At 35.5% G+C, this 15,795-nt stretch overlaps 1 protein-coding gene across 1 annotated transcript in view; it reads left to right on the forward strand.

The window, feature by feature from the left end:
• The first annotated feature begins 869 nt into the window (after nt 1-869).
• SERINC1 (serine incorporator 1) overlaps nt 870-15,795 on the forward strand; it is a 30,923-nt gene continuing 15,997 nt past the window's right edge. The window contains exon 1 of the mRNA XM_024759002.1: nt 870-1,011. Within this exon, the coding sequence (XP_024614770.1) occupies nt 973-1,011 (39 nt within the window). The 5' untranslated portion in view covers nt 870-972. The remainder of the gene's footprint in view (nt 1,012-15,795) is intronic.

Here is a 15,795-nt window from a genome sequence, read left to right on the forward strand (position 1 = left end):
GTGGATCTGCCCCTCTGTCTTGAAACTCTGTACTACTTGCACGCCACTCCTTCTTAACTGGATGTGGTAGGTCTTCTGATCTCCCATAATTGTAGAGTCCCTAAATGTCTTCCCAAGTATTGTGATAAATCAAACTTACGTAGAAGCTATGATCTTTATAGTGGAGATACCACTTTATTTTTGGTTTGCATACAAGAGGTCGATCTCATATAAATAACTATAAGCCTACCTGAGGAAAAGACACAGCTCTGCAATCATAAATTGCAACTGAGTAGCTCTCTAGATGATCAATTAAGATTAACTGCTATATGGGTTTTATCCATAAAGGTATCAAGGGATCTCTTTTCTCAGAATATCTTCAGGGACTAATCACTATAAAAATAACTGGAACTTTTAGTGAATACATTCCCTGGAGATGTCCATTATCACCTATGGACAGGGTTCTAAATGTTTCCTCAACAGCTCGTGACATTCAGTAGAATCAATAACATGTTTGAATTATTACTATGTCTTATCTAACTCATTTAAAATTTTTAAATGTGCAAACTTCTTGTAACATCTTAATAAGGACAAGAAATTAAAATGCGTTCTCAATCGCAAATAGTGATAGAATTGGAAGCACCCAAATGAGTAGAAATATCCCAGTAAAACTTGGCCTAGGCACTGGCCTTCAGAAATAAGTTGAGAACATAAGTGGGAAAAAAAAGATGCAAAAGTTGAAAAACGAGACGCGTTCGGGAGTTGAATTAGAAGAGTAATCGCGGAAGGAGACAGCCTCGGTTTCCAGAGTCGCGCATGCGCAACCCAAGCACTGCACCCTCCGCCTTCCCCAGGCCACGAAGGAAGTGACGCAACTGAGGGGCGGGGTGGGCTCTGCGCCGGAAGTGGCTTGTAGTTAGTAAATAAGCACGAAAAGGCGAGAGGAGCTGTCTCCATCTTGTTGGCATCTGCTACTGCTGCGACGCCGTGAAGATGGGGAGCGTCTTGGGGCTGTGCTCCATGGCGAGCTGGGTAAGGTGGTTTTTAGCGGCCTTCGGGGTGCTAGCGTGAGAGACAGAAGAAAGGCACCAGAGCTTGGCTGGGTGAGGCCTAGAGAGACCGTGGTACCCCACCCAACGGGCAGTACCTTCCTTCCGCATTTTCTCCCTGTCTCGCCTGGCCACTCCGACTCAGGTTCGGGGCCCTGAGTCTTTCGAAGAGCTGACCGGGGTGGCCGTGAGGAGCAATGGACATGAGAAGTTGACCCCGATGGGAGAAGTGTAGCAGAGAGCTGGTAGTCTCCCTCGCCTACCCGTCTTTCGTGAAAGCTTTTCCCGATTCTTCCAGGCCCCCTTTTGTCCTATTTTTCTTATGTCTGCCTAGGCTATTTCTACAAAGGTTTTAGGCCCCTTCCTTTTGTGGAGTACCCCATCTCTTCTCGTCATCTCTTCCCAGCGACCTCAGACTGCAGCACTGTCATCCCTGGAGGCATGTCGGCCTCTTTGTTCTGTCGCGCAGACTACAAATAAGTGACGGATATGTAGGGCAGCTTGGCAGTAATACTGATATAGTTATATCCTTTTTAAATGGTCCTAACTCTGCGACTGGGTCCTCGACCTCAATGGTATGAGAAAATTACGTACTTCTCAAGTAATAATTTATGTATCTAGAAAAGCTGGTCAGTTCTGTGGTATTAAATACCAGTTTTTTGACAGAAAGATGCTTGCGTAATTTGACATCTCACTTTTAATTAGGTGCACGTTGCATTTTGATTAGATAGCGTTGTTAGAGTGACACTATTCTTCATTATAGTGCCAAGATTTCTTGTTTCATGTGGTACAAATAAATTTGAGTTTGATATAACCACTCCCGTGCTCCCCAATAGACAAAATTTGACTTTACAGTTAATAAAGATATTTGTAATATGGGGCGAGATATTTGGGTTCAAGTCATATTTCTTTAATCCATGATTTATAAATTCCACTTATAACAATTGCTGGTCTGACTTCTCAGATGGCCCCATTATATACATTAGCCAGCATTTTTAGTGTTTTACATACCTTACCTCTTTTTAAAAAGTTTTTGATATGGCTTGCACTGTAAGTGTTAAATTTTAGTTAAATAATACATAGAGGTTACTCCAACCCAGGTCATTGTCTTGATTATGTTATTTTTTCTTGTAGTTCGGTGTGGAAAGCTGGTATATTTTTCTTTCTTTCAAAGCTCAGAAAGTAGAGAATCACTTGAACCCATTGAGTATCTTATAAGAGGCACATTTAGTGTAATAATTTAAATGTATTACAAAATGATTATTATAGAATTGTCTTAATTTGGGGGATGTTTAATTCGATTTGTAAAGTCAGATTTTGTCCATTTATCAAGTGGGCCTGTTATTTGTATATAGTAAGTCATTAACTTAGATCAGTTAAGCCAGAATTAAAATGAACCTCATTCTTCCTTTGCTCCAGTTTCTTTAGACTTAATCAATTTTTGTAAAGGTTTTTTGTTTTATAAAACTGTAGAAAATACCTCAACTATGAAAAAAAGTATAAAAAGATTACATGTAACACTACTGTATAGAGATTAGAGTGTTAATTTTTTAATTTCATTTTGTGGTTTTTTGTTTTGTGTTTTTGCTGTTAAGTGGCCTAGAATTAGATTGATCTTAATCCTTGGTTCAAGCATGGTTATTTGATTGATGATTACTTTAAGCATTATTATAAACCTCTGTGGACCTCCTGCCTAATCCTGTAGCTACATTACCAGCAATTTATGCCTACTTAAGTGCTTTTCCCCACCCCAATCTTACAATACTGTTAGTGAATAGCATTGATACTTTGAATCACTGTACTTTATATACAGTAACTATCACTTTTTGCCCAAGATATTTAATGTAGTTAAGTAATTGAGAAGAAGGAGCTTGTGATTCCTGACCGCTTATTTTGTGCAGCCTCTGCTAGATTTTTATTTTTTAGTACAATGACTTGATTTTGTAGAAATGATTCACAGTTGTTATGAATAGTCAAGCAGTGCAGAGTACAAAATGTAAATGTCACCAACAAAGTCCCACCACCAATAACGTTTCTTCTCTCTCAATGCATATATACAGTTGGATGAATGAACAGACAAAAATACCTTGTTAAGGAACGGTAGCATGGTGGACATGTATTTTTAAAGAATTTAATTTTTTTTCTGAATTTAACAAAAGAATGTAAAAGTAAAGGAATTGCTGAATGTTAAGTAAACATTTCTTCATCAGGAGAGGTTCTGAAAAAGAGTTCTCTAAGGAGGTGTTTCTAGAGCAGTGGTTCTCAGCTGTGCCACAGGGAATATTTGGCAATGTCTGCAGGTATTTTTCATTGTCACAACTTGGGATAAGGGGTGCTAATAGCATCAAGTGGGTAGGATACTGCTAAATATTTCACAATACACAGGATAGTCCTCAACAACAAAGAGTTATCTGGCCCAGGATGTCAGTAGTGCCATGGTTGAGAAATCCTGCTTTATCCTCTTCACTTGGCCAGTGTAAGAAAGGGAATGAAATTTAAGAGTCTTAGCTGCTCTTTAAAAAAGCATTCAACTAATCATCCTATTTTCACCTCTACCTTCAGCCTCACCTATGGAGGCACCTGGTGCCACCAATTCCTGAGGTATTCGAGGATTCTATACAAATTTTATTGCTTAACTTTTTCCTTACTTTTTCCTTTGATGGTTTATAATTCAACTTTCTTGACCCATTAAATCAGTTATTATTTTGTTCCTTACAGTTTATTCTCCTGGGTTTTGTTTCTTTTTACTTTTTAAGTTTATTCCTTCTGTTAAAAATCCTTTTATTTTTCATTTTATTGGTGTTTCTAAAGTAATTCATATATTCAGTTTGCCATCTTTAACCAGAATTCCTTTGTATTATTTTTTATATATGGCTGTATTGTGTTATAACCATAATTCCCAGTTGTTTAATCTTAGAACTAAACCAGTCATCCTTAAAATATCCGGGACCCAGTAGCATCAGCACACTAGGAGACTTACTGGAAACACTGACTGGGTCCCAGCATTCTATTTTAATATGCTCTCCTCGTGATTCTGTTGGAAAACCACAGTTCTACACTTAAATGGATTCAAAGCTCAAAGCATTCTTTTTTACCATGGCTTCTCCCAGTTTTTTTTTTTTTAATGTTAATGTCATCTCATAATTGACCAAATTTGGTCGACCAGTAGATTTTTTCAAAAAGGATTTATGGATGATGAAATCCCTGAATTTTTCGTATTTAAAAATGCCTCATATGTTTTTGAGAGACATTGTAGACTGGTATAATAGTATACCCATTTCCTTCAGGACTTTGTAGTTATTTCTATGAATTGTGTTCTGTCTTATCCCACCCTGGTAGTCATTCCCTTCCAACACATCTCATATACATAATTGACCTGTTTCTTCTGCTTGGGTATCTGAAGAGCTTTACTTATCTTTGAAATTAACCAAGTATGTCTGACTTTAAATCTTTTATCACTTTTTTTTTCTGGAAAATATCGTTCTTTTGAAAATACAGATTTATTTCTTTAAGGAAGTTGTTATTGTATTATATCTTTGAATGTCCTTTTTTGTTTATTTAGAGGATTCTCTATTTTAAGGGCATGAGTTACTTTCATGTTATATTGTCTTAGTTTTCCTTCCATATTATTTTTCCTATTTTTATTTTTGTCATTTTTTTAGTTGATATAATTTACATAAAATTCATACTTTGTAGTATGTGGTTCTGTGAGTTTTGACAGATCATGTAGTTGTGTAACCACTACAGAACATTTATCACCTTAAAGAATTATGCCATCCCCATCCTGGAGAATCCCTGTTTTTTTTCAGAGTCCTCCCTTTCCAGAATGTCATGTAAATGGAATCATACAGCATATAGCCTTTGGAGTCTGGCTTCTTTTACTTAGTGTAATCCATTTGAGATTCATTCATATTGTGGTGTGTATTAGTAGTTTTTTCCTTATTGTTGCATAGTATTCCATTGCTTGGAAGTACCACAGCTTGTCTGTCTATTCACCAGTTATGGGGCATTTCCAGATTTTGGTGGTTAAGTAGCTGTAAGCACTCCTGTAAAGTTTTTTTCTGTGACTATAACTTCTTATTTTGTTTACCTAAATACCTTGCAGTAGGATTGTTAAATCATATGGTAAATATACATTTCACTTATAAGAAATTGCCAAACTGATTTCCAAGATGGTCATATTAGTTTTTATTCTCACCAGCAAATATTTTCTTCAAGTCTGTGGCTTGTCTTTTCATTCTCGTAATGGTGTCCTTCAAAAAGTAGAAGTAATTGTGCTTTCTATATTGATTTGCTTTGGCACTTTTGTCAAAAACTTCTTTACCATATTTAAGTCTGTTTTTGAACTCTGTTCCTTTTATGTGTCCATACTTTTGCCTAAATTACCCTATTTTAATTACTGTAGCTTTAAAGTTAGTCTTGAAATCAGGTAGTGTGAGTCTTCCAACTCTGTTCTTTTTAAAATACTTTGGGCTACTCTAGTTCTTTTGCCTTTCCATAAAAGTTTTAGAAGCAGCTGGTTTGTTTCTACCAAACTCCTGCTAGAATTATGATTGGAATTGGATTGAATTCATAGATCGGTTTGGAAAGAATTGATATCTTAATATGGATTCTTCCAATCCATGAGCCCAGTTTATCTTGCCATTTATTTAGATCTTTGATTTCTTTCATTAGTGTTTTTTAATTTTCATCATTTGAAAGCTAGTGTATATTTTATTAGATTTATACTTAAGTATTTCTTTTTGTTGGTTTAATTTCAGTTTCCAGTTGTTTGTTGCTAGTACTCAGAAGTATAATTGATATGTCCATACTGAACTTGTGTCCTGTGACCTCATTAAACTTTCTTATAGTTCTAGTAACATTCTTGTAAGTTCTTCGGGGTTTTTCATGTTGACAATTATGTGTGGAAGAAAGCAGTTTTATTTCTTCCTTTCCAAAGTATATACCTTTTCTTGCTTTTTCTTGCCTTGTTATATTGGCTGGGACCTCCAGTGTGCAGTCGAATACAAGTGGTGAGAGCAGAGATTCTTGGCCTTGTTTTGGATCTTAAGGGAAATCATTCAGATTTTCACCATGAAGTATGGTTGACAGCTATAGTTTTTTATTTTTTTGGTTTTTTTGGTAAATGTTCTTTATCAACTCGAGGATATTCTGTTTGTTTGCTGAAAGTTTTTTAGTTTGTTTTATGATGAATGGGTATTGAGTTTTTCAAATGATTTTTCTGCTTCCACTGAAATGGCCAAAATGGTTATCCTTTAGTCTATTAATGTGGTGAATTGATTTTTTTTGTTGTTGTTGTTTTTGTTTTTGTTTTTGTGGTACGCGGTCCTCTCATTGCTGTGGCCTCTCCTGTTGTGGAGTACAGGCTCTGGACGTGCAGGCTCAGCGGCATGGCTCGTGGGCCCAGCCGCTCCGCAGCATGTGGGATCTTCCCGGACTGGGGCACGAGCCCACGTCCCCCGCATTGGCAGGCAGACTCTCAACCACTGTGCCACCAGGGAAGCCCTGTGGTGAATTGATTTGATTGATATTCAAAAGCTTAATCAGCCTTGCTTTTTCCCAGCTAAACCCCACCTGATCACAATGTATCCTTTTGTATATTTTTTCTAAGACTATTTTTTTTAAAGCAGTTTTAGTTTCACAGAAAAATGAGAGGTAGAGATTTTCCATATATCCCCTGCCCCGACACGTGGAAAGCCTCCCCCATTGCCAACATTCCCCACCAGAGTGGTGCATTTGTTACAATTAATGAACCTATCAATACATCAACACATCATAATCACCCAAAGTCTGTAGTTTACATTAGAGTTCATTCTTGGTGCTGGACATTCTGTGGATTTGGACAAATGTATAATGACATGTATCCACCATTATAGTAGCATACAGAGTAGTTTTCCTGCTCTAAAAATCCTCTCTGTGCTTTGCCTGTTCATCCCTCCACCCACTCCTGATCTGTTTGCTGTCTCCATAGTTATGCCTTTTCCAGAATGTCATACAGGTGGAACCATACATGTATGTATGTAGCTTTTTCAGATTGGTTTCTTTCAGCTAGTAATATCTATTTAAGGTTCCTCCATGTCTTTTCACGGTTTCATAACTCATTTCTTCTTAACATTGAATTATATTCACTGTCTGAATGTACCAGAGTTTATTTATCCATTTACCTACTGAAGGACATCTCATTTGCTTCCGAGTTTGGGCATTTACAAATAAAGCTGCTATAAACATCCATTTGCAGGTTTTTGTGTGAACTTAAGTTTTCAACTCCTTTAGTTAAATACCAAGGAATGCAATTGCTGGATTTTATGGTAAGAAATGTTTGGTTTTGTAAGAAACTGCCAAACTGGGGGGATTTTGATTTGGATTGCATTGAGTCTGTAGATCAAGTTTGAGGAACTGACATCTTAACAATATTGAGTCTTCCTAATCCATGAACATGGAATATCTGTCCATTTTGTAGTTCTTTGATTTTGCTAATCAGAGTTTTGTAGTTTTCCTGATATTGATCTTGTACATACTTAGTTAGACTTATACTAAGTAATTTGTGTTTTTGGATGCTAACATAAATGTTATTGTGTTATTTCAAATTCCACTTTTTCATTGCTGGTGTATAGGAAAACAATTGACTTTTGTACATTAACCTTGTATTCTGCAACCTTGCTGTAATCGCTTAGTTCCAGGAGTTTTTTTGTTGATTATTTTGCACTTTCTATGTAGATGACAATGTCATCTGTGAACGAAGACAATTTAATTTTTTTCTACTAATATGTATACCTTTAATTTCCTTTTCTTGTCTTATTACATTCTGGACCTTCCAGTAAAATGTTGAAAAGAAGTAGTGAAAGGGAACATCTTTGCCTGATTTTAACGGGAAAACTTCCAGTTTCTCACCATTAAATATGATGTTGTCTGTAGGTATTTTGATGATGTTCTTTACCAAGTTCAGAAAGTTCTCCTCTATTCCTAGTTTATTGAGAGTTTTTATCATGAATGAGTGTTGGGTTTTGTCAACTGCATTTTCTGTATCTAAAATGTGATCATATGATTTTTCTTATTTTATCTTCTTGATGTGATGGATTACATTAATTGATTTTTGAGTGTTGAACCAGTCTTGCATTTCTGGGATAACTTGGTCATGGTGTGGAATTCTTTGTATACATTATTGGATTTGATTTGCTAATGTTTTGTTAAGACTTATGCCTCTATGTTCATGAGAGAGGTTAATCTTTTATTTTCTTGTAATGTGTTTGTCAGGTTTTGTTATTAGAGTAATGCTGACGTCATAGAATAAGTTAGAAGGTATTCCCTCTACTCCTGTTCTCTGAGACTGTAGAGAATTGATATAATTTGCTCCTTAAGTGTTTAGTAGAATTCACCAGTGAACTTGTCTGGGCCTAGTGCTTTCTGTTTTGGAAGGCTATTAATGATTGATTAATTTTCTTTACTAGAGGCCTGTTCAAATTGTCTCTTTCTTGTGTGAGTTTTGGCAGCTTGTATCTTCCAAGGAGTTGGTCCATTTATGAAGGTTATCAGCTTTGTTGGCATAGAATTGTTCATAGTATTCTTTCATTATCCTTTTAATGTCCATAGGGCTTGTAATGACATCCCCTCTGATTTCTGGTATTAGTAATTTGTGTTCTCTCTTTTTTTCTCAGTTAGCCTTACTGGGGGCTTATCAATTCTGTTGATCCTTCCAAAGAACCAGCTTTTGGTTTCATTGATTTTTCACTATTTTCTATTCCTAATTGCATTGATATCTGATCTAGTTCTTATTTTTTCTGTTTATTTTTGATTTAATCTGCATTTCTCTTTCTGGTTTCCTAAGATAGAAGTTTAGGTGGTGATTTTAGATTTTCTTTTCTGATAAATGCATTCAGTGCTATAAATTTTCCTCAAAGCACTGCTTTCACTGAATCCCACAAGTTTCTATAAATTGTGTTATTTTCATTTATTTCAAAATTTTAAAAAAATTTCTCTTGAGATTTCTTTGACCTATGTGTTTATTTTAAAAAGTGTATTGTTTATAATCTCTAAGGATTTGGGGATTTTCCAGTTATCTTTTTGCTGTTGATTTTTAGTTAATTGCATTGTAGTCTGAGAGTAGTCAGTGTATGGTTTCTGCTGGTTTAAGCTTGATAATGTGTTTTATTGTCAAGAATGTGGTTTTGGTGAATGTCCTGTGTGATCTTGGAGAGGAATGTGTATTCTCTGGTTATTGGATAGAGTAGTCTATAAATGTCAGTTATCCATTTGATTGGTGGTGTTGAGTTCAACTGTATCCTTATTGATTTTCTGCTTGCTCAATCTGTCCATTTCTGAGAGACAGGTGTTGAAGTCTCTTAACTGTGATAGTGGATTCATCTATTTCTCCTTGCCATTTTATCAATTTTGCGTTACATAGTTTGATGCTCTGCTGTTAGGTGCATACATATTAAGAATTATGTCTTCTTGGACAATTGACCCCTGTCATTATGGAATGCCTTTCTTTATCCCAGATAACTTTTGTTGTTTTGAAGTCTGCTCTGTCTGAAACTAATATAGCTATTCCTGTTTTCATTTAGTGTTAGCCTGTTGTATTTTTCTCCATCCATGTACTTTTATTCTGTATATGTGTGTATATTTAAAGTGGGTTTCTTGTAGATGACATAATTGGGTTTTATTTTTTGATCCACTCTGACAGTCTCTGTTTTTTAATTGATAAATTTAGATCTCTGACCTCCAAGGTGATTATTGATAGATTTGGATTCATATTTACCATACTCGTTAATGTTTTCTGTTTGTTGCCCTTGTTTTTCCTGTTGTGTGTTGGGGGGGTGTGTTTAAGCATTGTATATGATTCCATTTTCTCTCTTATTTAGCATATCAGTTAAACTTTTTTTAACTTCTGTAAAATTTTATTTATTTACTTATTTTTGGGTTGTTGCCCTATTTATTAGTGCATTTGGGCTGCTCTAACAAAAGACCACAGACTGGGTGGCATGTAAAGAACAGAAATTTGTTTCTCACAGTTCTAGAGGCTGGTAGTCCAAGATTAGGGTGCCTGCGTGGTTATCTTCTGTGTCTGGTGAAGGCCCTCTTTGGGTTGCAGACTGCGAACTTCTTCATATGTCTTCACATGGCCGAAGGGGTGAGGATCTCTCTTGGGTCTCCTTTATAAGAGCACTAATCCCATTCATGAGGTCTCTGCCCTTTTGATCTAATTCTTCCCAAAGGCCCTATCTCCTAACATCATCGTATGCATTAGATTTTCAACATATGAATTTCAATCTGTAGCACCATGGAATTTGCAGTGTATGTTTACAACTAATCCACTTTCAAGTAACAGTATACCACTATACACACTTCAGTATAATGCTGTACCAGTTGATGGCTAGTGTGAATACCTTGTAATAGCAGAACAGTCTTTCCTCCTTTCCCTTCTACATTACTGTCATTCACTTTGTGTGTGTGTGTATAAACAATGTGTATATATATATATATACCCACATATATGTATGTATTACAGAAGTATGTGTATAGGCATAACATACGTGCATACATAATACATTGTTTCTTTTGTTATTTTGAGCAAACGTTAGCTCAACTAAGAAACGTAAGTTTTTATTTCACTTTCATTTACCCTTTCTTTATGCTCTTTCCTTTTTTATGTAGATTAGAGTTTCTGACCTATATTATTTTCCTCATCTCTAAAGAACTTTGAACATTTCTTGCAAGTAGGTCTACAATTTGGCAACAAATTCTATTAGCTTTAATTTGAGAAAGTATTTCTACTTCTTTCAAAGGATAATTTGCAGAGTAGAGAACTATAGGTGGGTGAGTTTTTTTCTCTCAGTGCTAAAATATTTCACTTCACTCTTGTTCGTGGTGTCTGAGGAGAACTCGGATATAATTCGTTACTTGTTTATCTATAGGTAAGGTGTTTTTTCCTCTGGCTCCTTTCAAGACTTTTTATTTTCTGTAGTTACAAGCGCTTTATCTAGGTGTAGGGTTTGTTTGTTTTGTGGAGGGTGGGTTATATATGTCTGATGTTAATTTGGGAAAATTCTGTCATTTAAAAAAAATTTTTTTTTCCATCTCCTTCTGGTATTCCCATTATATTATACCATTTGTAGTTGTCTCACAATTCTTGGATGTTCTGTTGAACAGAATATCAGTCTTTACTCTCTTGGCTTTTTAGTTTGGGAAATTTCTATTGAGATAGTCTACAGCTCAGAAATTATTTCCTCAGCCATGTCTGCATTCTTCATTTCTGTTAGTGTTTTTTATTTCTAGCATTTCTTTTTGGTTCTTTTTTAGGATTTTCATCTCTGCTTCTTGTAGGCTGTCTACTTTATCCATTAGAATCCTTAACGTATTATAGTTGTTTTAAATTTTTGGTTGGTAAGTCTAACTTACCTGCCATGCTGGTTTTGATGCTTGCTCTGTCTCTTCAAATTGTGTTTTTTGCCTTTTGTTATGCCAGTAATTTTATTCCTAATAGCCAGACACTATGTACCAACTAAAAGGAACTGCTATAAATAGACTTTGGATCATGTCATGGTGAGGTGTGGGGGAAGGAGAAACATTCCATCGTTTTCTGATTAGGTCTTAGTCTTTTAATAAGCCTATGCCTCTGGACTGTGAACTTTACAAGTGTTTTTCAGTTTTTTCCTCCCCCCTTAAATGGGGGAGGATGGCTAGAATAGGCTGGAGTTGAGTATTTCTCTTCCCCTAGATTATTTATCCTCTGATAATACCCCAGCAAGTTAGACTCTATTTAACTAGTTTCTCTTGAGGTCGAGTGTTAAGAGCAGTGTTCTAGTATGTTTCAGAATGGTTCCTTTTCCCTTTTGCTGCAAGAAGCAGGGGGGAATTTTTCTCTCATGTTTACTATGAGAACCTGGTTGAAGTCCTAGAGGAAAAGTTCACAAATTTGTGGGGCCTTTGTATAACTGGGTTTTCCTGGAATTTTTAACTCTCAGACTTGTCCACAGTGAGGCTCCAGCAATTCTTCAGTTATTCTCCAGGATATCCTCCCTGCACAGTGGTTCCCAAGTCAGTTTCCACTTGTGGGCTCTAGTAAGCCACGACTCCCTATATTCACCTGTCTGTCTCTTCAGTCTTGGGGACAGTGACTTACCCTATGTCCTCACCTAGCTTATGCATCCTAGAAGAATTGTTGATTTTTTTAGTCTGCTTGGCTTTTTACTTGTTGTTAGGATGGAGTGGGGTTTCTAAGCTCCTTACCTGTGGAAATGGAAACTGGAAATCTTTGTATACTTTTTATATTGTTGACAAGATATTAGGGACTTTTTTTTTAATGTTCATAAAAGATATTGGTCTGTTGTTCCTTATGATATCTTTGGATTTAGTATCACTTTTTTGCCTCTTCAGTTTTCTGGAAGAATTTGGGTAGAGTGGTTTGATTTATTCTTTAAATGTTTAATGGAATTCACCAGTGAAGCCTTCTATGCTTGCGAAGGTTTGTAACTACAAATTCAGTGTCTTGACTAGATACAGGGTTATTCATCCTATATATTTCTCATTGAATGATTTCTGGTAGTTTGGATTTTTCATGGAGCATGTCCATTTTATCTAAGGTGTTGAATTATTGAATAAAATTGCTCATAGTTTTCTCTCATAATCATTTGATGCTTGTAAGATCTGTAATAATGTCCTCGCATTTCCTACACTGATGATTTGTGTGTTCGCTCTCTTGCTGTTTTTTATCCTGATCAGTCTGACTATATAGGTTTCTAAATCGTAATGTTCTTCTAAAACTAGCTTCACGGACTTCCTTGTTTCCTGTTTTTTACCTCATTGATTTATCTTTATTCTGCCTATTTGGGCTACAATTTGCTCATTTAATAACTTAAGGTGGAAGCTCTGATCAGTGATTTGATACATTTATTCTTATTTAATATAGCCATTTAATGCTATAGGTTTCTTTTAAACACTGCTTTAGGTGCATTCCAATAATGTGATATGTTATTATTTTCATTCTCTTTAATTTATTCTTTGATGTCTTCTGCCTGTGGGTTAATTAGACTATGCTATTTAGTTTCTAGAGATATCTTTGTTATTGATCAGTATTTACTTCCATTGTGGACCAAGTATCCATGTATGATTTGAATAATTTTATATTTATTGAGATTTGTTTTATGGCCCAGAATATAGTCTGTTTTGGTTAAGTGTTCTCTCTGCTTTTGAAAATAGTTTTTACTGTGCTTTCATTAGATGGAGTATTTCCTAAATGTCAGACACAGTTGATTAATAATGTTCAAGTTTTCTATATATTTATTGGGTTTTTTTGCTTCTATTTCAATTAATGAAAGAACATAAATGTGGATTTGTTTGTTACTCCTTTTAGTTTTATTAATTCTTTCCTTGATGCATTTTGAAGTTCTCTTTTAGATGCAGAAATATTTACGATTGTATGTTGTATGTTTCCTCCATGAATATCCCATATTTCCATGTATCGATATGTCCCCTTTTATTATGAAATGGCCCTCTTTATCCCTGGTAAAATTCTTTACTCTGAAGTCTACTTTGTCTGATACTGCTGTAGCGTGGTATGTGTGTATGTATATATACATATGTGTGTGTATGTATTATTTTTGTATATATATGTATGTACACTTTTTTCTTTATACTTTTAACCAATTGTGTCTTTGTGTTTAAGTGGGTTTCTTGTAGAAAAGTTGGATCTTGCTCTTTTATCTGACAATCTGCCTTTTAATTGGGAGTGTTTAGTCCATTTATGTGATTATAGATTATGTTTAGGCTTAAATCAACCACCTTTCTATTTGTTTTCTGTTTATCCTCTCTGTTCATTGTCTCTTTTCCTTAGTTTTTGCCTTATTTTGGATTAATTAGCCATTTCTTAGTATTCTGTTTTATATCTTTTAGCTTACTAGCTGTATTTCTTTGTTTTGCTTTTTTATAAGTCACTTTAGGGTTTTTAGTATTTAACTTAACTACAATCTACCTTTGTGTGATATCCACTTTTTCTAATTTAAGTGTATACAGAAGTATAGTTGAATGTCTCCTCTTCCAGCCTGTTATTTTTTTTAATTAATTTTTTTTATTATTTATTTTTTGGCTGCATTGGGCCTTCATTGCTGCATGGGCTTTCTCTAGTTGCGGCGAGCGGGAGCTACTCTTTGTTGTGGTATATGGGCTTCTCACTGCCGTGGCTTCTCTTGTTGCGGAGCACGGGCTCTAGGTTCATGGGCTCTAGAGTGCAGGCTCAGTAGTTGTGGCCCATGGGCTTAGTTGCTCCGCGGCATGTGGGATCTTCCCGGACCAGGGATTGAACCCGTGTCCCCTGCATTGGCAGGCAGATTCTTAACCACTGCGCCACCAGGGAAGTCCTTCCAGCCTATTTGTAATTGTCACACATTTTACTTCCATCTTTGTTATAATCACCAGAATACATTGCTATTATTTTTGCTTAAAAAAATAATAATCTTTTAAAGTAATCTTTTTGATGTAAGAAAAAAATACACACTACTTCCTTTGTTTATTTCTTTTGTGTAGATCCACATTTCTGCTGGTGTAACTTTCCTTCTTGAAATATAGATTAGATTTGTTAGTTTTGGATTCTTTTCTCTATGCCTAAAAATGTCTTCACTTGGCCTTAATTTTTGAAAGATATTTTTGCTGAGTATAAACTTCTGTGCTTACAGTGTTTTTTTTCATTGAGTAATGACATTTGGCTTGCAGTATTTCTTACTAGAAGTTGATACCTTTCTTTGTTCCTCTTTATATAATGTGCCTTTATTATTTTGCTTGCTTTTAAGATTTTTCTGTTTATCATTGTTTTTCAGCAGTTTATGATGTGACTTGGTGTAGTTTTCATTATATTTGTATCACTAGGGCTTTCTTGAGTTTCTTGGATCTGTGAGTTTATAGTTTTCATTAAATTAGGAACATTTTGGCAATTATCTCCTCAAAAGGACTTTCCTGTCTCCTCTCTCCTTCAGGAGCCCCAATTTCACATATATTAGGCTGTTTGAAATTGTGTCGCAACACTAATCCTCTGTTATTTTTTTTTTTTAGTTTTTTTATCTCTTTAATTTTGGATCATTTCTTTTGCTATGTCTTCAAGTTCATTAGTCTTTTCTGCAGTGTCTTATCAAGTACTTTTTGGTTCAGAGATCTTATTTTTAATCTCCATAAGTTTGATATGGATCTTTTAAATTATCTTCCATATCTTTCCTTGACATGCTGTGTTCTCTCCTTGAGCAAATGAAGTATAATTACAATAACATTAGAGCGCCATTATTTATAACTGAATTAAGTCATCTGTGTAATTTCAGGTTGGTTTTGATTTATTGACTTTTCTCCTCATTGTAGGTTGTTTTTTCCATACTGGCATGCCTACCAATTTTTTTATTAGCTGTTAGGTATTGTAAATTTTACCTTGATGGGTGCTGGATGTGTTGTATTTTTAAAAAACATTCTTGGGCCCTATTCTTAGACATAGGTGAGTTATTTGAAGAGAATTTGATCTTTTCAGTGTTTGCTTTTAGGCTTTGTTAAGTGAGACTGGAGTAGCTTTAGCCTTATGGCTTATTTCCACATACACCCCCCCTACCCCCCCACCCCTGCCCAATACTGTGTAATAATAATAGCCTTATAACTCTGCTCAAGGCCTTATAAAGTTCTTCCACTCTGGCTGGTAATACCACCCTCCCCACTCCCCCACCCCCACCCCACAGAGTAATTTAATCAAATGCATGTACTGATCAGTGCTCTGCTGAAGACACAAGTTGAAGCTTCTGCA

The sequence above is a fragment of the Neophocaena asiaeorientalis genome, unplaced genomic scaffold, assembly GCF_003031525.2.
Source record: "Neophocaena asiaeorientalis asiaeorientalis breed wild unplaced genomic scaffold, Neophocaena_asiaeorientalis_V1.1 scaffold5, whole genome shotgun sequence".
Taxonomy (NCBI): Eukaryota; Metazoa; Chordata; class Mammalia; order Artiodactyla; family Phocoenidae; genus Neophocaena; species Neophocaena asiaeorientalis.